A 26,631-nucleotide genomic window follows, 5' to 3' on the forward strand; every position below is an offset into this window, starting at 1 on the left:
GTCTCTTCAGTCCATTTGATCTAAAGTATGGTTCATTTCCAACATTTTCTTATTGAAGCCCCCTACTATTTATTGTTATTTATCCCTTAATACGTGTTAGTATTTGCTTAATGTATCTTGGTACTTGGTACTTAATGTCTTTTTTTAGGGCCACACTTGCAGCATATGGAAGTTCCCAGGTTAGGTGTCAAATCGGAGCTATTCTTGCCAGCCCACACTACAGCCACATCAATGCGGTATCCAAGCCACTTCTGCAATCTATACCACAGCTCATGGCAACGCCAGATCCTTAACCCACTGAGCAAGACCAGGGATCAAACCTGCATCCTCATGGGTAGTAGTCAGGTTTGTTACCACTGAGCCACGACAGGAACTCCATGGGAGTATATATGTTTACAATTGTTTTATCTTCTTCATGTCTTGACCTCATTATCATTATATAATGACCTTGTCTCTTATTACCATTTTTTGCTTGAAGTCTATTTTGTCTGATGTAAGAATGCCTAAGCCATCTTTCTTTTGGGTTCCACTTACGTGGAATATCATCTTGCATCCCTTCACTTTCAGCCTCTGTATGTTTTAGAGCTAAATGTAAATGGACTGAACTCACCAAAAGGCACAGAATGGCTGGATAAATTTAAAACAAGATCTAACTATATGCTGCCTTTAAAATTCTTCATCATTGCCTTTTGACATTTAAGGCGATTATTGGTATGTAAGTATTTACTACTGCTAATTTTATCATTTGACTTCTGATTACTTTATCTCTCCACTTTTCTCCTTCCTTCTGTTTATATCTACCTTTGTAAGTTGGTGGTTTTATATGGTGATGTGTTCAGTTCCTCTAACCCAGTGTGCCAGGCTGGGGATCGAACATACCTCCTGGCACTGCAGAGATGCCATGATCCATTGTGCCACAGCAGGGACTCCTCCCCTCTTTTTATATTTTGTGTCTCTACTCTAGATTTTCCTTTGTGGTTTCTGTGAGGTTTACATAAAACACCTCATAGATAAAATAGTCCTTTTTGTGTTTGTAGAAATCTGAATTTACCTATAAAGTTTCCTTTTTATATTTATAAAATATATATTTTGTATAATGTAAAATGTATATATTTTTGATATCAGATTATTTATGTTGTGGTTTTGTTACCCAGTTATAATAAGTTATTTAAAATTTTTTCCTTTAACCCCCTTATCCTATTCTTGTTTAATTTACTATTCTAAAATAGAATTACAGTTTTCTAATTCTATTACCCATCCTAATCAGAGTTGTGTGTACTTTTCATATTTTCATCCTGAAGAGTTCCTCTTAACATTTAAGTCAGGTTAATGGAGATAAAATCCCTCAGCTTTGGTTTGGAAAAACTTTTGGTCGTCTTCATATCCGAAAGATAACTTTGCTAGAGAGTGTGCTTGGCTGGCAATTTTTATCTTTCAGTACTTAATATGTCATTCCACTCTTTCCTGGCCTGTAGTTTCTTCTGAGGAATCTGCTGAGAGCCCTTCCCTTTGGAGGTTACAGTCCTCTTCTCCCTGGCTGCCTTCAAAATTCTTCATTGCCTTTTGACGGTTTTATTACAGTGTGTCTTGAAGGCGGCCTTTTTGCATTGAGATGATAAGGTGTTCTGTTAGCTTCATGGACTTGTAAAATCCAGTTCCTTCCTTAGATTTGGTAAGTTCTCAGCTATTATTACTTTAAATAAGCTCTCTCCCCCCTTCTCCCCCTCTTCTCTTGGTATACCCATTAATCTTAATTCTCTCCCCTCTTCCACTCAAATCCTTTCTCATCCTCAAGCTCACTTAGTCTTTTCCGTCTCTTTCCATTGCTTTCTCTATTTTTTTCTCTCTTTCTTATTTTTTAATTTAATTTTCATTTTATATTGGAGTATAATTGATTTACAATGTTGGTAGTTTCAGGTGTACAGCAAAGTGGTTGAGTTATACATATCATATATATCCATTCCTTTTCAGATTCTTTTCCCATAGGTTATTACAGAATATCAAGTAGAGTTCCCTGTTCTATACGGTAGGCCGTTCTTGGTTATCTATTTTATATAGAGCAGTATATACATGTTAATCCCAAACTCCCAATTTATCCCCCCCCAACATTTCCCCTTTGGTACATAAGTTTGTTTTCTGTGTCTGAGTCTCTTTGTTTTCGAAGTTCATTTCTATCATGTTAAGTGGTACCATATGGTATTTGTCTCTGACTTAGTATGATAATCTCTAGGTCCATCCATTTTGCTGCAAATGGCATTATTTTGTTCTTTTTATGGCTGAGTAGTATTCCATCGTGTATATATACCACATCTTCTTGATCCAGTCCTCTGTCAGTGGATATTTCGGTTGCTTCCATGCCTTGGCTATTATAAATAGTGCTGCAGTGCATATTGGGATGCATATGTCTTTTCAAATTATGGTTTTCTCTAGATAGATGCCCAGGAATGGCATTGCTGGATCATAGGGTAGTTCTTGCTTTAGGCTTTTAAGGAATCTCCATACTGTTCTCCATTGTGCTTTCTAATGCATTTTTTCATTGATTGATTTCTTCAACCCCAGAGTTTGAAATTCAAAAAACAACAACAAAAACCTCAATCTCTTTGGTGAAATATTTCTTCTGTTCATTAATTTTATTCCTGAGTTCATTGAATTGCCTTTCTGAGTTTTCTTGTAGCTCATTGAATTTCTTCATGACAACTATTTTGTATTCCTTAGCAGTGAGATTACAATATTCTCTATCTTTGGGTTCAGTTGCTGGAGAATAGTCATGTGATACCATGTGATACTTTTCAAAGTTTTGCTGAAATGTGCCTCTGCTGCCACATTTCAGTAGGGAATACCTTTCTGATTTAAGGTTTTATTGACTTCCAATCAGGAGGTTGGTAGTTAAGAGCCTTCCTTTGTTTTCCAGAAGGTGGCACTATAGCAAACGTTTTAGTTTCTCTTATGGACACTGGCTCCCTGCTAAGGTTGAAGAGTGCACATGTGCAAAAAAATGGTGGGGGAAAAGTTTGTTTTTAAACATGGAAGCAGAGTAGACAGATGTGTGCTTGGGGTTTTAGGTGTGCTCATGGCCTGGTAGGGGGATCTTGCAGTGGCGGGGTTGGGAACATGGTTCACAGAGGGCCAGGGGGCAGACCTCTTGCTGGCATCTGAGGGCAGACACCCATTCTTTCAGTTCCCTTTGCCTTTTTCCCTTTCCTTTCCCACAGTCAGGGAGGTCTCTCTTCAGAAATCCAAGGTGTTGCTGAAAAGCAATAGGACCCTCCAGCTGCAGCTGACAGGGCCTGGCCAAGCTGCACTCACCTACTTTGCCAGAGAGGTCACCACTCTTGCCACCATTGCTGCTTTTGCAATTCCCTTACCTCTGTAGCTTCTTGTGAATTTCTCTCCACCCTCTTTCAAAGGCAGAGATGGATGGATTTCTGGGGTATCCTCTGCAGAGGTACTTTTGTTTATGGATGTCCAATTACTTATAAGGGGGAGGGGAAAAAAAGAGAAAGAGACTCACCTTGCCATGCTGCTGATGTGACCCGGATCTGTGGTTTTTTAAATACCGCAGTGCCCTCATTCTTCAAATAGTCTATGTATTATATTGGGTAAAGTGCCTGTAATATTCTGAGTTCATCAGGAGGACTCATTTGAGGAAATTAGGGCAGTTCCTTAAACATCAGCTCATCTTCAAGTCTTGGACCCTTCAGTCTATATGAGGCAAAGGACACGGGCTGGCTTTTCACAGGCAGGAAAAGCTTTAATACGGGCTGATCTACGCTTACTTGTGACAAACGGCCTTTTGAAATTTTCATGACTTCCAAAGTAGTCATTGGTTACCACGCCTCTCCCAACCATGTCATTGACCTTTATCTGATACCTCAGAAGGAGACGGAAGTCAAAGAGCTGCCACCAGTGTGCTTTGTTAAAAACAAACAAAACCTATTTGTAAGTGTAATATAAACAAACCTATTCCCAGGATGGCAGTCCTGGAATGTTTAAAAGTGTCAAATCTGCTTCTAATTTCAAACCTCTATGTTGGAATTTGGACTTCCCAACCTTGCTTTTAGTCATTTTATTGGTCAGGAATAGATTGAGCCAAACTGACATTTGGAAACTGAAGGGCAAATTTCAAGGTTTCCCTGAGGGGAGTGGAAGAATCCAGCTCTTGGTTATAAACCTTTGATTTTTCAGGTCTGACCTTAGGCACCAGGGCTTCACCTGGACAGTCGTCTCACGGGGGATAGTTGCTCTCCCCACACACTCAGTGGCTGCAACTGGAGCCCAGACTTGTTTGTGTTCTTTCCCAGATGTGCATTCCTAGCCCACTCCAACTTCATTCCTAGGTCTCTGAGATCGTGAAGAGAGCTCTTTATGCTATGCTGCTGAGACCCCCCTCATCGGGGGATGGAGGGGAAAGCCTGAAGACATTGTCCCCACTGCTTCAGTATCCAGTACTGTTAGCCCCCCCTTCCATGACCCCAAGGGTCCATTTAACTGCCAGAGCTGTGACTCCCTCAACAGTGGGACAAACCCTCCCCCAACTGGCATCTTGGCTGATCTACCTGACCTTCCCCTGGTGCACTGGTCCACTGGAGAGAAAGCAGTAGATGGAGAATTAACACTTTTTCCAGTTTTAGCTTCTTGTTTATACCATCACAGCACGTGATTAATGTCTTAACTCTTTCATATTTGGCTTGTTGGCTTTTTTTTTTTTAATGGCCACATCCACAACATATGGACATTTCCTGGAACAGGGATTGAACCTGAGCCACAGCTGCAGCCACGCCAGATCCTTTAACCCACTGTGCTAGGCCAGGGATTGAACCCGTGCCTCCACATTGACCCAAACTGCTGCAGTTCAATTTTTTTTTTTTTTTGGTCTTTTTAGGGCTGCACCTGCAGCATATGGAAGTTCCCAGGCTAGGGGTCAAATCATAGCTGCAGCTGCTGGCCTCCACCATAGCCACAGCAATGCCAGATCCATAACCCACTGAGCAAGACCAAGGATCAAACCTGCATCCTCAGTCATACTAGCGGTTTCGTTTCCGCTGAACCACAATGGGAACTCCTGCAGTTCGATTTTTTGCCCAGTTTGCCATGGCAGGAACTCCTCTGCTTGTTGCGTTAATTGGTTCCTCCAACACTTTGCAAGGTCAGCTCTCCCAGCTCAGTGGAGTTCTTCTCGATGGGACTAATCACATTTTTCCAGTCCTAAAACACTAGTGAGCATACTTGAGCAAGTATGGCTAGTGCTTGTAAAAGAAAATAAATTGTAATCAATTTGCTCCAAGATATTTTATTAATAAAAGTTTTATATATAAAAACCAGCAGATAGATAATGTATCACACTATACTGCATTCAAAACATGTCTATGGTTGTAGTATCTCATTTCACTACGAAATTGACCAGCCACGATGGAGTTATAAGACTAAACATATTCCTCTTTTTTGGAATGCTTCAAAGTACAAAAAGCAGTGTTAATTTTTTAAGTGCAAAGAAAGCGTATAATAAAATAGACTTTAAAAATTACAAATAAAAATCTGTACATCAAGGATACTTTTCAGGCCTTCCCGTGTGCAGAGCACGATGTAGAAAGAGAAGAGGAACTGCCGAGAGAGGACCTGTCCCATCAGGTGCTACAGGTCTGGCCCATTTCAGCTTGCAGGACCATCTCTTCTTTTCTCAAGGGGAAAGTGTCGATCAGGTTGAAGAGGGCCACAGGTGTCACCAGGGAGACGTAGCGCTCCTTGTCCATGCCATGCTTATCCACTAGCACCATACTGAAGGAATAGAGTGGGATTCGCAGCAGCAGCCTAGGGCAAAGGAATAGAGAAGACTAGATCAAAATTGACTCCCCAGGGCTCTGAATGACCAACTAGCCTCATAGTGACACTCAGTGCAGAAAGGCTTAATACCACAAAAAAGAAAAACTCAATCATCCTTTAGACCCTTGCTACTCTGTGGTACCTGGACTAGGAACATCACACAGGAACTTGGTGCCAGTGGAGAATCCCAGGCTCCTGCCCTCACCTACCGAATTGGAAGCTGCATTATTAGATCCACTGAAGACAGGTATGCATGTGAAAGGTTGAGCAAAATGGCTTTAAGATGATAACGGTCAGGAAAACTTCAGTTCTGCAAATGGTTCAATGCACCAATAGTTGCTCTAAGCATGTGCAACAGTATTCACAGATTTTTCTTGTATTAAGTTGGAATCAACCTGTTTGCAGACTAGCTTTGCACAACCACTTATGCACTAGAGTTGCCTTTCACCAGTGGGTGGTTTTGCTCCCCCCACCCAGGGGACATGGGGCTCTGTCTTGACACAGTTTTGGGGTTCACAGTGAAGGGGTGGAAGGAGTGCTACTGCCCTCTAGAGGTTGGAGGCCAGGAACGCTGCCTAACATCCTACCATTCACAGAACAGCCCCTACCTCCTCCACCGAAAGAATTATTAGGCCTTAAATGTCAGTAGTGCGGAGACTGAGAAACCCTGGACTAGGTGGAGCTGATTGAAATAACTTTCCAAACATTCTAGTTCTGGCCCGTCCAGCTCGTGACTGAATAGATGGGATTGTATTTGCGCTACACTGTAGGTTTACTAACTTGGTTCATTATAATTTGTACCTCAAGTACTTTTAAAAAGCATTTGAGAGGAGAGGACAAGATGGCGGAGGAGTAGGGGGACACGCTCGCCCTCTCCCACAAACACAACAAAAAAAGCACATCTATAGAAGAAATGACTCGCACAGAACAACAACCAATCGCTGGCAGAGGAACCTAAACTCCAATAACGGCAAGAAATTCGTGACATTATTGGGCAGAACGGGAGAAAAGAGGAGAGTGAGAGAAGGTGAATCCGAGCGGGACGGGCGCTCCCGAAAGGGAACTGCGGAGGAGAAAGGGATCCCGCACCCTGGAAAGTCTCCTACCGGGGGAAAGATCAAACGAACCGGAGGAATCTCCAGATGCAGAGAAGAGTGTAGCAGTAAGTCGGAGTACGGAAAAACGATCAAGAACCCAACGGACCATCTGAACTACGGGCACAGTCACCAAAATTGAGACGCCTGGGTGGGGGCTGGGCACCGAATCCTCGGCTCCAGAGGTTAGTCCCCGGGAAAGGGCCGGGGGACGCCTGGGTGGGGGCTGGGCACCGAGACCTCAGCTCTGAAGGTTGGTCCCCGAGAGGGGGCCGGGGGACGCCTGGGTTGGGGCTGGGCACCGAGACCTCGCCTCCGAAGGTTAGTCCCCAAGAAAGGGCCGGGGGACGCCTGGGGGGGGGGGCTGGGCACCGAGACCTCGGCTCCAGAGATTAGTCCCCGGGCTAGGGGGGCGGGGAAGAGCGGAAACTGCTTGGGAGGTCTCTAAACCATTTGACGGGGCAGAGACTGCCTGGGAGACTAGAAAACAAAGCTGTCGCAGAGGAAGGGAGCAATACTCTAGGGGCGGGGAAGTGGAAAGCCGCCTCAGAGGGAACCTGGGAGAAGAGCCTGGTCTGCGCCCGTGCTGGGGAGGGGAGAGAAGAAGGGGTGGGTCCCCATAGAATACCCCCCACGCCACAACAAGCTTACAGGCCCGCTAGCTAGCAGAAAGCTGTGCTTCCCAGTGCATTCCCTCCCCCCACCCCCGCCACCCCCTACGCTCTCGCCGAACCTGGGGCTGCCTGCCATCCAGGAGGGCTGGCCTCAACAATTGCCTGAAGCCTACCACCGCAGGGGCTCTCCCTGCACAGGCCTGCTTGCCCTTTGGAGGGGCTACACTTCCACAGAGCAGCACCAAACACCACCAGCCCCCTAGAAAAGGCCTGCAGCCCAGAAAAGCTAGAACAAGCCTAGCCAGGCCGTGAATAGATCGACCTAATTCTCCGACGGTTTTTCTGAGACGGGCTCCCCCGGGGAGGAGCCTCTTGAGTCTCCAAGGGCCTTGCTACATGCCCAAGACCCCAGGGGGTGCTAAGACCTAGTGGACCAGCTCCATAGGACTGCCAGCTCCAGGCAGGACCCCCTGCAGCCCAGAAAAGCTGCAACAAGCCTGGCCGAATTGGGAAAAGATCTCAGACGGTCTTTCGGAGTCGGGCTGTCCTGGGGAGGAGCCTCTTGAGTCCCCAAGGGCCCTGCTACCCGCCCAAGACCCCAGGGGGTGCTGAGACCTAGTGGACCAGCTGCATAGGACTGCCAGCTCCAGGCAGGACCCCCTGCAGCCCAGAAAAGCTGCAACAAGCCTGGCCGAATCGGGAAAAGATCTCAGACGGTCTTTCTGAGTCGGGCTGTCCTGGGGAGGAGCCTCTTGAGCCTCCAAGGGCCCTGCTACCCGCCCAAGACCCCAGGGGGTGCTGAGACCTAGTGGACCAGCTGCATAGGACTGCCAGCTCCAGGCAGGACCCCCTGCAGCCCAGAAAAGCTGCAACAAGCCTGGCCGACTTGGGAAAAGATCTCAGACGGTCTTTCTGAGTCGGGCTGCCCTGGGGAGGAACCTCTTGAGTCTCCAAGGGCCCTGCTACCCGCCCAAGACCCCAGGGGGTGCTGAGAACCAAGTGAAATCTGCTACCATCGTGGGGTGGACCTCCCAGTCCTGTCTGCCCTCAGGAAGTCCTCCTTTGCTTCAAAGAAACACTGTTAGTCCCATCAACACTCCAGAAAAGCCACACTGCCTCAAAAAAAGATTGACCAACAACGACAGCCCTCAGGAAATATTCCAGGGCAGTGACAAGGCAAACACTACCCGATAACGGAGAGTACAACTCCCTCAGGAGAAAGAAGACAACAAGCAAGATGAAGAAGCTGAGAAACCACCCCCAGTCAAACCAACAGGAGAACTCACCTAAAACAGTCAACAATGAAACTGATCTCTGCAGTCTGACAGACCTGGAGTTCAAAAGAGAAATAGTGAAAATACTGAAGGAATTAAGAGAAGATATGAACAGCAATGCAGATACCCTCAGAAAGGAGCTAGAAAATATAAGGAGGAGCCAAGAAAAACTAGAACATTCATTTGCAGAGATGCAAACTGAACTAGGGGCAGTAAAAACCAGAATGAATAATGCAGAAGAACGAATCAGTGATATGGAAGATAGAATAATGGAAATCACTCAATCTGGTCAACAGACAGAAAACCGAATCAAAAAACTGGAAAGCAATATAAGAGACCTATGGGATAATATAAAACGGGCCAATCTACGCATAATAGGAATTCCAGAAGGAGTAGAAAAAGATAAAGGAATGGAAAATATATTTGAAGAAATTATCGCTGGAAACTTCCCAAATCTAAAGGATACTGGATTCAAGATACAAGAAGCACAGAGGGCCCCAAACAAACTGAACCCAAACAGACCCACACCAAGACACATCATAATAAAAATGGCAAAAGTTAGTGATAAAGAGAGGATCCTAAAGGCAGCAAGAGAAAAACAGAATGTTACCTACAAGGGAACCCCCATAAGAATATCAGCTGATTTCTCTACAGAAACACTACAGGCCAGGAGGGAATGGCAAGAGATATTTAAAGTGCTCAAAGGAAAAAATATGCAACCTAGAATACTTTATCCAGCAAGAATATCATTTAATATAGAAGGGGAAATAAAAATTTTTCCCAACAAACAAAAACTTAAAGAATACAGCAACACAAAACCCAGGTTAAAGGAAATATTGAAAGGGCTTCTCTAAACCAAAAAGAAAGGAAGGAAAGGGAAGAAAAAAGAAAAGAAAAAAAAAAAAGAAGAAGAAGAAGAAGAAGAGGAAGAACTAGGACTGAGGAAGATACAATCAGAGAGCAGTCACTCAAATAAGCCAGCATACAGATTTAATCATGAACATGCTTCAAACAAAATAAAATTAAAAAGAAAAAAATAAAAGAGTCATCAAAACCATAAAATGTGGGCAAGGGATGTTAGGAGGTAAATAATCCTTTTTGTTTGTATGTATGTCTCTCTTCTTAATTTTAATATAATAATGAAGTGTTTGAACTTACAGGACCATCAGGCTAAAACACACAATTATGGGAAGGGGTTAGCATACTTAAAAAACAGGGCAACCACAAGCCAAAACCAAATATTGCATTTGCAAAAAATGAAAAAAAAAAAATACACTCAAGCAGATAATAACAGGAGACCATCCAACCAAAAAAAAAAAAAAAAAAAAAGAAGAATGGAGAACCATAGAATCAACTGGAACACGAGGATCAAATGGCAATAAATAATCATCTATCAATTATCACCTTAAATGTCAATGGACTGAATGCCCCAATCAAAAGACACAGAATGGCTGAGTGGATAAAACGGCAAAAACCTTCAATATGCTGCCTACAAGAAACTCACCTTAGGACAAAAGATACATATAGATTGAAAGTGAAAGGCTGGGGAAAAGTATTTCATGCCAATAGACATGACAGAAAAGCAGGAGTTGCAACGCTCATATCAGACAAAATAGACTTTAAAACAAAAGACATAAAGAAAGACAAAGAAGGACACTATTTAATGATTAAGGGATCCATCCAAGGAGAGGATGTTACTATCATCAACATATATGCCCCAAACATAGGAGCACCCAGATACATACAACAAATATTAACAGACATAAAGGGAGATATTGATGAGAATACAATCATAGTAGGAGACCTAAATACCCCCCTCACATCAATGGACAGATCCTCTAGACAGAAAACCAATAAAGCAACAGAGATCCTAAAGGAAACAATAGAAAAGTTAGACTTAATTGATATCTTCAGGACACTACATCCAAAAAAATCAGAATACACATTCTTCTCAAATGCTCATGGAACATTCTCAAGAATCGACCACATATTGGGACATAAAGCGAATCTCAATAAATTTAGGAGCATAGAAATTATCTCAAGTATCTTCTCTGACCACAATGCCATGAAATTAGAAATCAACCATGGGAAAAGGAAAGAGAAAAAACCTACTCCATGGAGACTAAACAACATGCTACTAAAAAACCAATGGGTCAATGAGGAAATCAAGAAGGAAATTAAAAACTATCTTGAAACAAATGATAATGAAGACACAACCTCTCAAAATCTATGGGATGCTGCGAAAGCAGTGCTCAGAGGGAAATTTATAGCAATCCAGGCCTTTCTCAAAAAAGAAGAAAGATCCCAAATTGACAACTTAACCCTCCACCTAAATGAATTAGAAAAAGAAGAACAAAGAAGTCCTAAAGTCAGCAGAAGGAAGGAAATTGTAAAGATCAAAGAAGAAATCAATAAAATAGAGACTCAAAAAACAATAGAGAAAATTAATAAAACCAAGAGCTGGTTCTTTGAAAAGGTGAACAAAATTGATAAACCCCTGGCCAGACTCACTAAAAAGAGGAGAGAAAGAACCCAAATCACCAAAATTATAAATGAAAAAGGAGAAATCACAACGGATACAGCAGAAATACAAAAAACCATAAGAGAATACTATGAACAACTATATGGCAATAAGTTTGACAATCTGGAAGAAATGGACAATTTTCTAGAATCTTACAGCCTGCCAAAACTGAATCAAGCAGAAACAGACCAACTGAACAGACCGATCACTAGAAATGAAATTGAAGAGGTCATAAAATCACTCCCTACAAATAAAAGCCCAGGACCAGATGGCTTCACAGGTGAATTCTATCAAACATATAAAGAGGAATTGGTGCCCATCCTCCTTAAACTCTTTCAAAAGGTTGAAGAAGAAGGAATACTCCCAAAGACATTCTATGAGGCCACCATAACCCTCATTCCAAAACCAGGCAGAGATACCACCAAAAAAGAAAACTATCGCCCAATATCATTGATGAATATAGATGCAAAACTTCTCAACAAAATCTTAGCCAACCGAATCCAACAACATATCAAAAAAATTATACACCATGACCAGGTTGGGTTCATCCCAGGTTCACAAGGATGGTTCAACATACGCAAATCAATCAACATCATACACCACATTAACAAAAAAAAGTCAAAAATCATATGATCATCTCAATAGATGCAGAAAAAGCATTTGACAAAGTTCAACATCCATTCATGATCAAGACCCTCGCCAAAGTGGGTATAGAGGGAACATTCCTGAATATAATCAAAGCCATTTATGATAAACCCACAGCAAATATAATCCTCAATGGGGAAAAACTGAAAGCCTTCTCACTCAAATCTGGAACAAGACAGGGATGCCCACTCTCACCACTGCTCTTCAACATAGTTTTGGAAGTCTTAGCCACAGCAATTAGACAAACAAAAGAAATCAAAGGCATCCATATAGGAAGAGAAGAGATCAAACTGTCACTGTATGCAGATGACATGATTCTATACCTAGAAAACCCTAAGGACTCAACCCCAAAACTCCTTGAACTGATTAATAAATTCAGCAAAGTGGCAGGATATAAGATTAACATTCAGAAGTCAGTTGCATTTCTGTATACCAGCAATGAAGCATTAGAAAAGGAATACAAAAATACGATACCTTTTAAAATTGTACCTCACAAAATCAAATACCTAGGAATACACCTAACCAAAGAGGTAAAGGACCTATACGCCGAGAACTATAAAACCTTAATCAAAGAAATCAAAGAAGATGTAAAAAAATGGAAAGATATTCCATGTTCCTGGATTGGAAAAATCAATATTGTGAAAATGGCCATCCTACCCAAAGCAATCTACAGATTCAATGCAATCCCTATCAAATTACCCATGACATTTTTCACAGAACTAGAACAAACAATCCAAACATTTATATGCAACAACAAAAGACCCAGAATCGCCAAAGCAATCCTGAGAAACAAAAACCAAGCAGGAGGCATAACTCTCCCAGACTTCAAGAAATACTACAAAGCCACAGTCATCAAAACAGTGTGGTACTGGTATCAAAACAGACAGACAGACCAATGGAACAGAATAGAGAATCTGGAAATTAACCCTGACACCTATGGTCAATTAATCTTTGACAAGGGAGGCAAGAACATCAAATGGGAAAAGGAAAGTCTATTCAGCAAGCATTGCTGGGAAACCTGGACAGCTGTATGCAAAGCAATGAAACTAGAACACACCCTCACACCATGCACAAAAATAAACTCCAAATGGCTGAAAGACTTAAATATACGACAGGACACCATCAAACTCCTAGAAGAAAACATAGGCAAAACACTCTCTGACATCAACATCATGAATGTTTTCTCAGGTCAGTCTCCCAAAGCAATAGAAACTAGAGCAAAAATAAACCCATGGGACCTCATCAAACTGAAAAGCTTTTGCACAGCAAAGGAAACCCAAAAGAAAACAAAAAGACAACTTACAGAATGGGAGAAAATAGTTTCAAATGATGCAACTGACAAGGGCTTAATCTCTAGAATATACAAGCAACTTATACAACTCAACAGCAAAAAAACCAATCAATCAATGGAAAAATGGGCAAAAGACCTGAATAGACATTTCTCCAAGGAAGATATACAGATGGCCAACAAACACATGAAAAAATGCTCAACATCGCTGATTATAAGAGAAATGCAAATCAAAACTACCATGAGATACCACCTCACACCAGTCAGAATGGCCATCATTAATAAATCCACAAATAACAAGTGCTGGAGGGGCTGTGGAGAAAAGGGAACCCTCCTGCACTGCTGGTGGGAATGTAAACTGGTACAGCCACTATGGAGAACAGTTTGGAGATACCTTAGAAATCTATACATAGAACTTCCATATGACCCTGCAATCCCACTCTTGGGCATCTATCCGGACAAAGCTCTACTTAAAAGAGACACATGCACCCGCATGTTCATTGCAGCACTATTCACAATAGCCAGGACATGGAAACAATCCAAATGTCCATCGACAGAGGATTGGATTCGGAAGATGTGGTATATATACACGATGGAATACTACTCAGCCATAAAAAAGGATGACATCATGCCATTTGCAGCAACATGGATGGAACTAGAGAATCTCATACTGAGTGAAATGAGCCAGAAAGACAAAGACAAATACCATATGACATCACTTATAACTGGAATCTAATATCCAGCACAAATGAACATCTCCTCAGAAAAGAAAATCAATCATGGACTTGGAGAAGAGACTTGTGGTTGCCTGATGGGAGGGGGAGGGAGTGGGAGGGATCGGGAGCTTGGGCTTATCAGTCACAATGTAGAATAGATTTACAAGGAGATCCCGCTGAATAGCATTGAGAACTATGTCTAGATACTCATGTTGCAACAGAAGAAATGGTGGGGGAAAAACTGTAATTGTAATGTATACATGTAAGGATAACCTGACCCCCTTGCTGTACAGTGGGAAAATAAAATTTAATAAAAAAAAAAAAAAAAAAAAAAAAAAAAAAAAGCATTTGAAGTGATTTCAAAGGCCTGTTTTTTTCTCTTCTACCACATTTGAATTTAAACTGTAAAAAAAAAAAAAAGTATTTCAATACAAACATGTTTACATGAAAAAAGCCAGAGAAAGCAAATAGATAAGCTGAATACAGCTGTGAAGTGGGGGTGGGGGGAGCCCACTCAGCTAAACAACAAAATTTGGAGAGCAAACTCTCTTGATATTGTATGTGAGGCACAGTACATACTTCCATCTGGATTTAAAGTGAAATATTTTTTCCTCATAGAAATGAGTTAAGGAAAAAAGCAATTACTCCAAATCTAAACTGACTTACATTTTCTTCTGCCTTTTAAGAGCGTTTCAGGGAAGATGAGAATAATTTCTCTTTCCCAGTAGGAAACTAAATTGCTAGTCCACTTCTAGTGAGTAGAAATAAAAGACAGCATTGCAATGTCCCCACTGGCTTCTTATCATGGTAGGAGCAGAGCTCAGGAGTACATGACTTCAAGAAATGTGTTCATGAGTTTTTGAACATGTAACTCTCCAGCATGAAGTGAGGTGAGGTGGAGAGCGAGACCAAACCGCATCTTTAAGAGGAATAGTTAGAGTTTGGGGGGAGGGGGAGGAGAGGCCGAAGCCCTGGGGCAGAGGCACCCCAGGACACAATAGAGATGGAACAAGTCTGAAGAGGAAAAAGGCTAAGCAACGCTGTGGCGGCCAGAGCCCGTGGGAAAAGATGACCAATGAGGAATTGGAGCATTTGATGTTACACTACATTCCAAGTTGGGGTGGCAATCCCCCATGGTGCCACCACCACGTGGTCCTCCTGTGAGCCTTGTGCCTTGATTGACACACAACATTAAAATTGAAAACCATGCTCACTTTGGCAGCGCATATGCTAACATTGGAACAATACAGAGGAGATTAGCAGGGCCCCTGCACAAGAACGCCAGCCAAATTTTGAAAGAATGGGCAACATTTCACAAGGATAAAGAAGATGTGACTCATAGATACAATGGAGTATTAGTCGTCCATAAAAAAGAATTAAATAATGCCATTTGCAGCAACAGGGATTGACCTAGAGATTTTTTTTTTCATAGTGAGCCCAGTCAGAGAAAGACTAGTATCATTTATCACATATGTGGAATCTAATAAAAATGATACAAAGGACTTATTAATAAAACAGAAATTCACAGATTTCAAAACCAATCTTAGGGTTACCATAGGAAAAACCGTCGGGTGGAGGGAGGAATTGGGAGAGTGCGAATAACATACATACTACTGTCTAAGATAGATGATGAACAAGAACCTACTGTAGAACATAGGGAAATCTACTCAATAGTTTGTAATAATCTATATGGGAAAAAAGAATGGATCTCTTTATATGTAGGACTAATTTTAAGTCAACTATACTCCAATAAAATGTTTAAAAACCCTAAAACAAACAAAACTGCCATGGGAAGAGATGAGTGGTCAGATCTACAGGCTATCAACAAGCAGAGAAATGCATCCCACTGTGGCTACGAGACCACAGAAATCTTGGGGATGGATGAACGGACACCCTACAGGATGAGGGGTGCTACCAATAATATTTCAGAGTTACACAAATGTCTGTTAGACTGAAATGAATTCCTGGAGAATCTTCTAGAAAACTTTAGACAAAAAATACTGTGGGAGGTTCCAGTTCAAGATGGCCATGTAGGAAGACCTTGAGCTCACCTCCTCCCATGGACACGCCAAATCTACAACTGCATATGGAACAATCTTCTCTGGACAAAAATTACCAAGTAGGATAATGGTCCATGTTTATCAAGCGAGTTAGAATGAAATCACATCAACGTGGGTAGAAAAGACCAAGATAAAATCTTGTCCCCCAACCCAGCAACACCTCCAGCCCCAGATGCATCCCCCATGCATGTGTGGGGATCAGCAATCAGGAGGGACTCAACACCTGGAATTTGTCCCTGAGGCACAAAGGGTTCATATCCCACATCAGGCCCCAACATTACAGACCAGCCCCTGAGACACAAACCTCAAAGTATCTTTGATAAACCAGTGGGGCCCATACCCACGAGATCTGCTAGGCTGGCGCAAACTGAAAAACGGCTCTAAAAGAGCTCACAGAAAGACTCACTCCCAAGGCAAAGTGCAGAAGCTTCTGTTTGAAAAATACCCAGACTTTATGAGTAAAGGCTCATGTGATAATCTTGAAATGTCAGACTGAGGACCGTGGGTGTACTGGTGGGATCAAGCTTTGAAATTCTCCCTCCACCTTGCTAAAGCCAGCAGAAAGCATCCCTCTTATCTCACTTTCTAACAGGTTGTCATCTTTATGCTCCCTACCGCAGAGCTATTTTCATGCATTCCTTCTGCCTTGCTCAAGCCAGCAGACAGCTCACATCTCTCTCCTCTGTGTATACTGCCTGATTCTGGTGGCCACAGGGCTTATGCTTTCAATCCCTGGGACTGTATCTGTTTGCATGCTTTAAAAGCTGCTGCCTGATAGGCTGCCTTCCAATCAGCCTGAATCTAGGTGCTGAGTGAGCCTCTCCATTAGGGCACTGACGGGTCTGGGCGCACCCCCCAAACACTGGGAGCTATGAAAGGTAAAACAGGCTTCTTGGAAAATCACAAAGATTTGAGAGGAGGCGGAGCAAGATGGCGGAGGAGTAAGACACACCTTCTCCCACAAACACATCAAAAAAAAAAAAAAAAAACCACATCTGCATGTAAACTGACTCGCACAGAACATCAACTGAATGCTGGCAGAAGAACTTAAACTTCCAAAAAGGGCAAGGAACGCTTGACAAAACTGTGTAGACCAAAAGAAAAAAAAGAGAAAAGGAATCAGGTTGGGACTAACATTCTCTTGAGGGAGCTGTGAAGGAGAAAAGGAAGCCACCTCCTGGGAAGCCACCGAACTGACGGGGAGATTAGCCGAGATGGAGGGACCTCTAAGTCGCCCAGGAAGGCGCTGCAGCTACACCGAGGAGGGCAGAGTAGAGTGAGAGCCGCACAGCTCAGGTTCCCCACCTGCCCCGGACCCGCAGCCTGAGAGGCTCGGGTGGGGGCTGGGGGCTGAGACTCCGGCTCCAGAGGTCAGTCCTGGGGAGAGGTCTGGGGTTGGCTGTGTGGGGACAGCCTGGGGGGCTAAGGAGTGGTCTACCACAGGCAGGAGAGCAGTGTGCTAAGGGCTGGGGAGTAGAATGCCATGGGAGAAGATCTGGGCCAGCAGGAGAAGCAAGGCGCCAGTTGCTGGGGAGGGTGAGAGGAGGAGGGGCTGACGCCATAGGAATCTCCCTGCGCATGCGCAGGCTCCCAGAGGGCAGGGCGGCTCTGATTCAGGCTGCAGGTGGTGAGAAGCCACTTGCTTGCGCTGTGGGAGACTGGGCCCTTCTTGGGTGGGCTGGGGGCAGTGGGGGGCTAAGTGCAACATGGTGCCTCCTGCGTGATCCACAGGTGGCAGAGATAGACTGTGGCAGTCTTCTCAGAGGTCTTCTCTGTTCTTGGAGGGAGGTATGGTCTGCCACCACTGGGGGCCTGTGAGTGGGTTCCGCCTGCAGCCCTAGTCACCTCAGGGGTTGGCAAAAAAAAAAGGAAAAAAAGAGGGCATTGCACCCAAGCACCACACGTTGTTGCTCTCACACCCCTGGGAACATACCTGCCCTGCAGCTGCCACTGCCAAATGCTCTGGGTGGTGCCCAGATGCTTCATCACTGTGCCTTCCCCAAACCCCACAACTAGCAGCAGTTGGTGCAGCACCTCCTGCGTGAGCTAAGTGGAACGGGGTGCTTCCTGCACTGCCTGCAGGTGGTAGGGGCAAACCACTACAGTTATCTCTGACTCCAGAGGTGGGCATGGCCCACCACCACTGGGGATACCTGAACAAGAACCACTTGCAGCCCCAACTACCTCAAAGGGCACCACAGAGGAGGACGTTGTGACGGAACACCACCTGTTGTTGCTCTTGCTCCCCTGGGAGCATATCCACCCAGCTGCTGCCACTGCCAAATGCTCTGAGTAGTGCCCAGACATTTGATCACTGTCCCTTGCCAGGAACCTACAACTAGGAGTAGCTGGTGCTGCACCTCCTGTGGGGACTAGCAGGACAAGGTGCTTCTTGCATGGTCTACAGGTGGCAGGGGCAAACCACTGCAGTTATCACTGACTCCAGAGGTGGGCATGGCCCACTACCACTAGGAGTCTGAACAGGCACCACCTGCAGCCCCCATTACCCCAAGGCACCACAGAGGAGAGCTCTGTGACCGAACACCACCTGTTGTTGCTCTCGAACCCCTGGAAGCACACCGGCCCAGCTGCTGCCACTGCCAAACACTCTGGGCAGTGCCCACACACTTGATCTCTGTCACTTCCCAGGATCCTGCAACTAGGAGCAGCCTGTGTAGCACCTCCTTTGTGGGCTAAGTGAGACGGGGTGCTCCTTGTGTGGTCTGCAGGTGGCGGAAGCAAACCACAGCAGTTATCACTGACTCCAGAGGTGGGCATGGGCCGCTACCACTTGTGGCTCCAGTCACCTCAGAGGTGGGCACTGCAATCGAACACTACCTACTGTTGCTCTCACTCTCCTGGGAACTCACACACCCTGCTGCTGCCACTGCCAAATGCTCTGGGCACCTTGCCAATCTGCATAATGCTCATTACCACGTCCCAGGGCCCTGCAACTAGGAGTAGCCAGCAGCACCTTCCTGCAGGTCCTTGCTGCTTCTGAGAGCCCAGCAACCAGGCACTGACTACTAGCCCTACCCATTGCCTCCTTCTCCCTGGAAACATACCCAGCACCCTGGGAATGACGGCCTGCTCACACCAAAGAAAGACAGCAAATATTCAAACTCCCATGCCCAAAATAAATAGTAACCCCCCACAAAATACAAAAGGGTGCTCTTTCATAGAAGTAGCCCCACAAGACTACAGTTTGGCTTCCCTAAACTCACAGAGAAAGAAAAAGCATAAGCAAGATGAGTAAGTTCAGACACCATTCCCAGTTAAAGGAACAGGAGAATTCACCTGAAGTAGCAAACAATGAAACAGACCTCTGCAGTCTGATAGACACTGAGTTCAAAAGGGAGATGGTGAAAATACTGAAGGAAGTAAGGCTGAATATCAACAAATTAAGAGCAGAGATTAAAAAGTAATGCAGATTCCTTTAGAAAAGAACTAGGAAATATAAGAAGGAACATAGAAAAATGAGAAAATTCATTTGCAGGAGATGCAAACTGAGCTAAAGGCACTAAAGAGCAGAATGAATAATGCAAAGGAACGAATTAGTCACTTGGAAGACAGAATAATGGAAATCACCCAATCAGGACAGCAGACAGAAAATCAAATAAAAAACACAAAAGCAACATAAGAGATCTACGGGATAATAGAAGTGGGCCAATCTAAATATAAAGTGGTATATATATACACAATGGAATACCACTCAGCCATAAAAAAGAACAAAATAATGCCATTTGCAGCAACATGCAACCAGAGATTCATACTAAGTAAGTCAGAAAGAGAAAGGCAAATACCATATGATTTCACTTATATCTGGAATCTAATATATGGCACAAATGAACCTTTCCACAGAAAAGAAAACCAGGGACATGGAGAACAGACTTGTGGTTTCCAGGAGGTAGTGGGAGGGACTGGGAATTTGTGGTTAATAGATGCACCTGAAACTATTGCCTTTGGAATGGATAAGCAATGGGATCCTGCTGTATAGCTCTGGGAACTAGGTCTGGTCACTTGTGATGGAGCATGATAATGTGAGAAAAAAGAATGTATACATGTATGCGTGACTGGGCCACTTCGCTGTGCAGTAGAAAATTGACAGAACACTGTAAATCAGCTATGATGGAAAAAAATAAAAATCATTATCAAAAAAAAAAAGATTTGAGCGACAACAAAAAGCTAGGGCAAGGTTGAACAATAAGATTCATCTCCTACCTAAGGCTGTTCCTTCAAGAGAAGTGGCTATTTCATCTAATGCGTAGAAACCAATAGAGAGCTAAGTAAAATGAAGAAACAAAGAAATATGCTCCAAATGAAAGAATAACAAAAACTTCAGGAAAAAAAAAAACCCTTAATGAAACAGATATGCAATTTACCTGGTGAAGAGTTAAAAGTAATGGTTATTAAATAAATAAATAAATAAATAAAAGTAATGGTTATTAAAGATGCTCATGGGGGAGAGTTCCCATGTGGCTCAGCAAGTTAAGTATCTGGCATCGTCTCTGCAGTGTCTTGGTTTTGATCCCTGACCCTGCCATGGGTGCAGGCAAAAAAAAAAATTACAAATAAAAAAGATGCTCCCTGAACTCAAGAGGAATGGATGAACATAACAAAAACTTCAAAGAGATAGAAATGTTAAGAGACTACCAGAAAGAGGTCACATAGCTGAAGACTACAGTAACTAAACTGAAAAATACAGTAGAGGGGTCTAAAGGAAGATGAAGCAGTAGAATGTATCAGCAAACTCGAAGTGAAGGCAGTGGAACTCATCCAATCAGAGCTAAAAGAAAACAATGTAAAAAGTAAAGATAGCTTAAGGGACCTATGGGACAGAAGCAAGCTGACTAACATCCACAGTCTAAGGGTCCTATCTGGAGACTGGAGAGAGAAAGAAGCGGAAAACATTTTAAGAAGTAACAGCTGAAACTTTCCCTTAACCTGGGGAAGAAAAGACATCCAGATCCAGGAAACCCAGAGGGTCTGAAAAAGAACCTAAAGAGACCCACACCAAGACACATGATGGTTAAAATGCCAAAAGCTCAAAGTCAAAGAAAGAATCTTAAGCAAGAGAAAAAACAGCATGTTACATACAAGGGAACCTCATAAAAATATCAGATTTTTCATCAGAAATGTAGCAGGCTAGAGTCAGTGGAAAAATTTATTCTGCTGAAAGATAAAAACTTCTAACCAAGAATACACTACCCAATGAAATTTAGAATTGAAGGAGAGAGAAAGGGCTTTGCAGACAAGCAAAAGCTAAGGGGCATGTCACCAATAAACTAGCCTTAAAAGAAATGTTAAAGGGAGTTCTTTAACCTGAAAAAGGCATTAATTAGTAACAGGAGCAAACATCGAAGTATAAATCTCCCTGTTAAAAGATAGATATCTAAGTAAAGGTAGTGGATTTTTATAAAGCTAGTATAAAGAGGAAAAGACAAAAGCAGTAAAAGAACTACAATAACTAGTTAAAGGGTACACTACAATAACTAGTTAAAGACTACAATAACTAGTTAAAGATATAAAATGTGACATCAACAACAAAATACGTGTGGAGCTTTAGAATGCAAACTTATCAACTTAAAATAGAACATTATAAGTTGTTGTACATAAACTTCATGGTGACCACAAAGCAAAAACCTACAGTAGGATACACAAAAGATGAGAACGCAATCTAAGCATACCACTTAAGTCATCAAACCACACAGGAAAACAAAAGAAAGTAACTGACTAACTATAAAAAGAGCCAAAAACAATTAACAAAGTGGAAGTATATACCTATTGATAATTATATTTAAGTGGACTGAAATCTCTAATCAAAAGACAATAACTAAATGGATTTAAAAAACAAAACCTATATATATGCTATCTACAAGGGACTCATTTCAGATCTAAGGACACACACAAAGTGAAGGAATGAAAAAAATGTATCCCATACAAATGGAAGCCATAAATAAGCTGGATAGCTATTCTTCTATCAGGCAAACTAGACTCTAAAAGACTATGGAGTTCCCATTATGGCTCAGCAGGTTAAGGACCTGGCATTGCCACTAAGCTATGGGGTAGGTCACAGATGTGGCTCAGATCCCACACTGTTGTGGCTGTGGCATAGGCAGGCAGCTGCAGCTCGAATTCAAGCCCCAGCCCAAGAACTTCCACATGCCACAGGTGCAGCCTTAAGAATTTCTCAGACCAGCAAAATCTAAAAGAATGCAGCAGTACTAAACCTATCCTAAAGAATATTGATAGGTCTCCACTAAAATAGGAAAGAAGAAAATATAGGATGTAGGAAATCACAATTGGAAAGTAATCACTTAAATAAGCCAGCATATGTATCAAAAAGGAAAAAAAACTATTTGTGAAAGCAATGATGAATAAACGAAACAGCAAAAGGATAACATTAAGATATTAAAAAAAAGAGATAAAAATCATAAAACGTGGGGAAGGAGAGTAAGACAATCTAGCCTTTTTATAGAAGGTGTTTGAGCCTATCAGTCTAAAGCAAGCTGATATAGGAAGGGGTTAACATACTCGGAAAAACAGGTAGCCACATAGCAAACAAACAATAGATTAACAAAAAACAAAAATAAGAGGACATAAGCATAAAATAAAAGGAAATTATCAAAACACAAGAAGAAAACAAATGGAACAGAGAAGAAACACAATCAACTGGAAAATGAGGTTTAAAATGGCACTAAACACATATTCATCAATAATTACTTTAAAATTCAATGGACTGAATGCTCCCATCAAAACACAGTGACACACTGGATTTAAAAACAAAAACAAATAACAGAGCCTACAATATACTGTCTGCAAGAGACCCACCTTAGAGCAAAGGACGCAAATAGATTGAAAGTGAAGGGATGGTAAAAGTTATTTTGTGCTAACAAAAATAGTAAAGTGGGGGTTCCAATACTATCATCAGACAAAATGTACTTTAAAATAAAGGCCATAAAGAAGGACACTATTTAATGAAAATAATCAATTCAAGAAGAGGATTATTACACTTGTCAACATATATGCACCCAATATAGGAGCACCCAATTACATAAATACTAACAGACATAAAGGGAGAAATTGATGGGAATACAATAATAGTAGGAGACTTTAATACCCCACTCATATCAATGGACAGAGATTCTAGACAGAAAAATCAACAAGGCAGCAAAGATGTAAATTATACAACAGATAGATTTAATTGGTATTTTCAGGACATTACATCCAAAAAACCCAGAATATACATTCTTTTCAAGTGCACATGTAACATTCTCTAGAACTGACCACCTATTAGGGCACAAAACTAACTTCAACAAGTTTAAGAATACAGAAATTATTTCAAGCATCTTCTCTGACCACAAAGGCATTAAACTAGAAATCAACCACAGGAACAGAAAAAAAATGACTACATGGAGACTGAACAACATGCTACTAAAAAAAAACCCAATGGGTCAATGAGGAAATCAAAATGGAAATTAAAAACACCTTTTGAAAAATGAAAATGAAAACAACCATACAAAATCTTTGGGACACCACAAAAGCAATTCTTAGAGGGAAGTTCATAGCAATACAAGCTTTCTTTAAAAAGAAAGAAAGAAAGAAAGAAAGAACCTCAAATCAATAGCCTAACCTACCACCTAAAAGAATTAGAGAAAGAACAAACAAAACCTAAAATCAGAAGGAAGTAAATAAAAAGATAAGAGATGAAATAAAATAAAAGATTTAAAAAAAAAAATCAGCACCACCAAGAGCTGGTTCTTTGGAAAGGGTATACAAAATTGACAAACCCCTGACCAGGCTCACCAGGAAGAGGGAGAACTTAAGTAAAATAATTAATGAAAAAGGAGAACTATCCACTGATACTGCAGAAATACAAAAACCCCTAAGAGAATACTATGCACAATTACATGACAACATAGAAGAAATGAACAACTTAACATAAAACCCACCAAAGTTGAATCAAGAAGAAATAGATAATTTCAACAGGTCAATCACTAGAAGTGAAATTGAATATGTAATATTAAAAAAAAAAACCTCCCTACAAACACAAGCCCAGAACCAAGGGCTTCACAGGCAAATTCTACCAAACATACAAAGAAAAACTTATACTGGTCCTACTCTAACTTTTCCAAAAGACTGAAGAAGAGAGAACACTCCCAAAGTGATGAAGCCACCATCACTTAATACCAAAACCAGACAAAGATACTACCAAAAAAGAAAATTATAGGCTTAATTATCTTTAGTGAAGATAGATGCCAAAATTCTCAACAAAATTTTAACAAAACGAATCCAACGACACATAAAAAGATCATACATCATGACCAAGTGGGATTCATCCCAAGTTCAGAAGGATGGTTCAATATATGCAAATCAATGTAATTCACCACATTAGAGTCAAAAACCACATGACCATCTCAATAGATGTGGAAAAAGCATTTGATAAAATCCAACATATATTCATGATAAAAACTCTTACTGAAGTGGGTACAGAGGGAACATATCTAAATATAATACAAATCATTTATGACAAACCCACAGCCAATATAATACTCAATGGTGAAAAGCTGAAAGCCTTCCCACTAAAATTTGAAACAAGCAAAGGATGCGCACTCACCACTTTTATTCAACATAGTGCTGGAAGTCCTAGTCACAGCAATCAGACAAGAAAAATAAAAGATATCCAAATTGGAAGAAAAGAGGTAAAAGTGTCACTATATGCAGACGACAGGAGACAATATATAGAAAACCCCAAGGACTCCTCACAAAAACTCCTAGATCTGATAAATGAATTCAGCAAAGTAGCAGGATACAAGATTAACATTCAAAAATCACTTGCTTTTTTGTATACTAACAATGAAATATCAGACAAAGAATCTAAAAAAAAAAAAAAAAAACCCAATACCTTTTAAAATCCCACCAAAAAATAAAATACCTAGGAATAAACCTGACCAAGGATGTGATTAAAAGATATACCATACTCTTGCATTGGAACAATTAATATGTTAAAATGGCAATAACTACCAATGCCATCTATGAATTTAACGTAATCCCTATCAAATTACCCATTTTTCATAGAACTAGAACAAAAAATCCAAAAATTTATATGGAACCATAAAAAAGACCCAGAATTGCCAAAGTAATCCTGAGGAGGAAGTGGGGGTGGTGGGGCCAGGAGGCATAACTCTCCCAGACTTCAGACAATATTACAGAGCTACAGTAATCAAAAGCAGTGTGGTATTGGTACAAAAACAGGCATATGGTTCAGTGGATCAGAAATAAACCCACACACCTATGGTTAATCAATCTTCCACAAAGGAGGCAAGAATATAAAATGGGGAAAAGTCTTTTGCAAGTGGTACTGGGAATATTGGACAGCATCATGTAAATCAGTGTAATCAGAACACCATAAAACTCCTAGAAGAGAATATAAGCAAAATATTCTCTGACATAAACTGTACAACTATTTTCTTAGGTCAGTCTCCCAAGGCAATTGAAGTAACAAAAACAAACAAATGGGACCTCATCAAACTTAACAAGCTTTTGCACAGCAAAGGGAACCTTCAACAAAATGCAAAGACAACCTAAAGAATGGGAAAAAATAGTTGCAAATGATGCAACCAACAAGGGCCTCATCTCTAAAATATACAAACTCAACAACAACAAAAAATCCAGTTGAAAAATGAGAAGACCTAGGTAGACATTTCTCCAATAAAGATATACAGATAGCCAGTAGGCACATGAAAAGATGCTCAACATCACTAATTATTAGAGAAATGCACCTTACTCTGGTCAGAATGGCCAGTATTAACAAGTCTACAAAAACAAATGCTATAGAGGATATAGAGAAGAGGGAACCTTCCTACACTGTTGATGGGAATCTAAGTTGGTGCAACCACTGTGGAAAATAGTATGGAGATTCCTCAGAAAGCTAAAAATAGAATTACCATATGATCCAGCAATCCCACTCCTGGACATATATCCAGACAAAATGTAATTCAAAAAGATACGTGTGCCTCAGTGTTCCTAATAGCACTATTCACAATAGCCAAGATATGGAAACAACCTAAATGTCCATTGACAGATGAATGGATTAAGGAGATGTGTGATGATCATTATGTAACTACAGATGTGATTAAAAAAATAAAATAAAAATTAAATAAAAACGGTCATAGTTGAAAAAAAAAAAAAAAAGATGTGGTACATATATACAATGGAATACTGCCCAGCCATTAAAAAGAATGAAATAATGCCATTCACAGCAACATGGATGCAACTAGAAATTCTCCTAAGTAAATCAGAAAGAAAGAAAACTACCATAGGATATCCCTTTTATGTACAATCTAAAATATAGTGCAAATGAACCTATCTACAAAACTAATAGTCTCACAGACATACAAAAACTGATGTGTGACTGCTAAGGGGGAGGGGAGAGGGAGTGAGGTGGACTGAGGGTTTGGGTTAGTAGATGCGAACCATTAAATTTATAGTGGATAAACAACAAGGTCCTACTGTATACCCCAAGGACTTATATCCAGTCTCCTGGGATAGACCATGATGGACAAGAATATAAAAAAGAATGTATGTATTTGTATAACT

General features: G+C 41.5%; 1 protein-coding gene across 2 annotated transcripts in view; it reads right to left on the reverse strand.

Moving 5' to 3' along the window:
- The window catches only part of SRPX (sushi repeat containing protein, X-linked), a 122,886-nt gene continuing 101,525 nt past the window's right edge, over positions 5,271 to 26,631 (reverse strand). For both annotated transcript variants that reach the window (XM_001927105.5, XM_005673554.3), the window contains one exon: positions 5,271 to 5,808. In XM_001927105.5, the coding sequence (XP_001927140.1) occupies positions 5,625 to 5,808 (184 nt within the window). In that variant the 3' untranslated portion in view covers positions 5,271 to 5,624. The remainder of the gene's footprint in view (positions 5,809 to 26,631) is intronic.

Source organism: Sus scrofa, chromosome X (genome assembly GCF_000003025.6).
Source record: "Sus scrofa isolate TJ Tabasco breed Duroc chromosome X, Sscrofa11.1, whole genome shotgun sequence".
NCBI lineage: Eukaryota > Metazoa > Chordata > Mammalia > Artiodactyla > Suidae > Sus > Sus scrofa.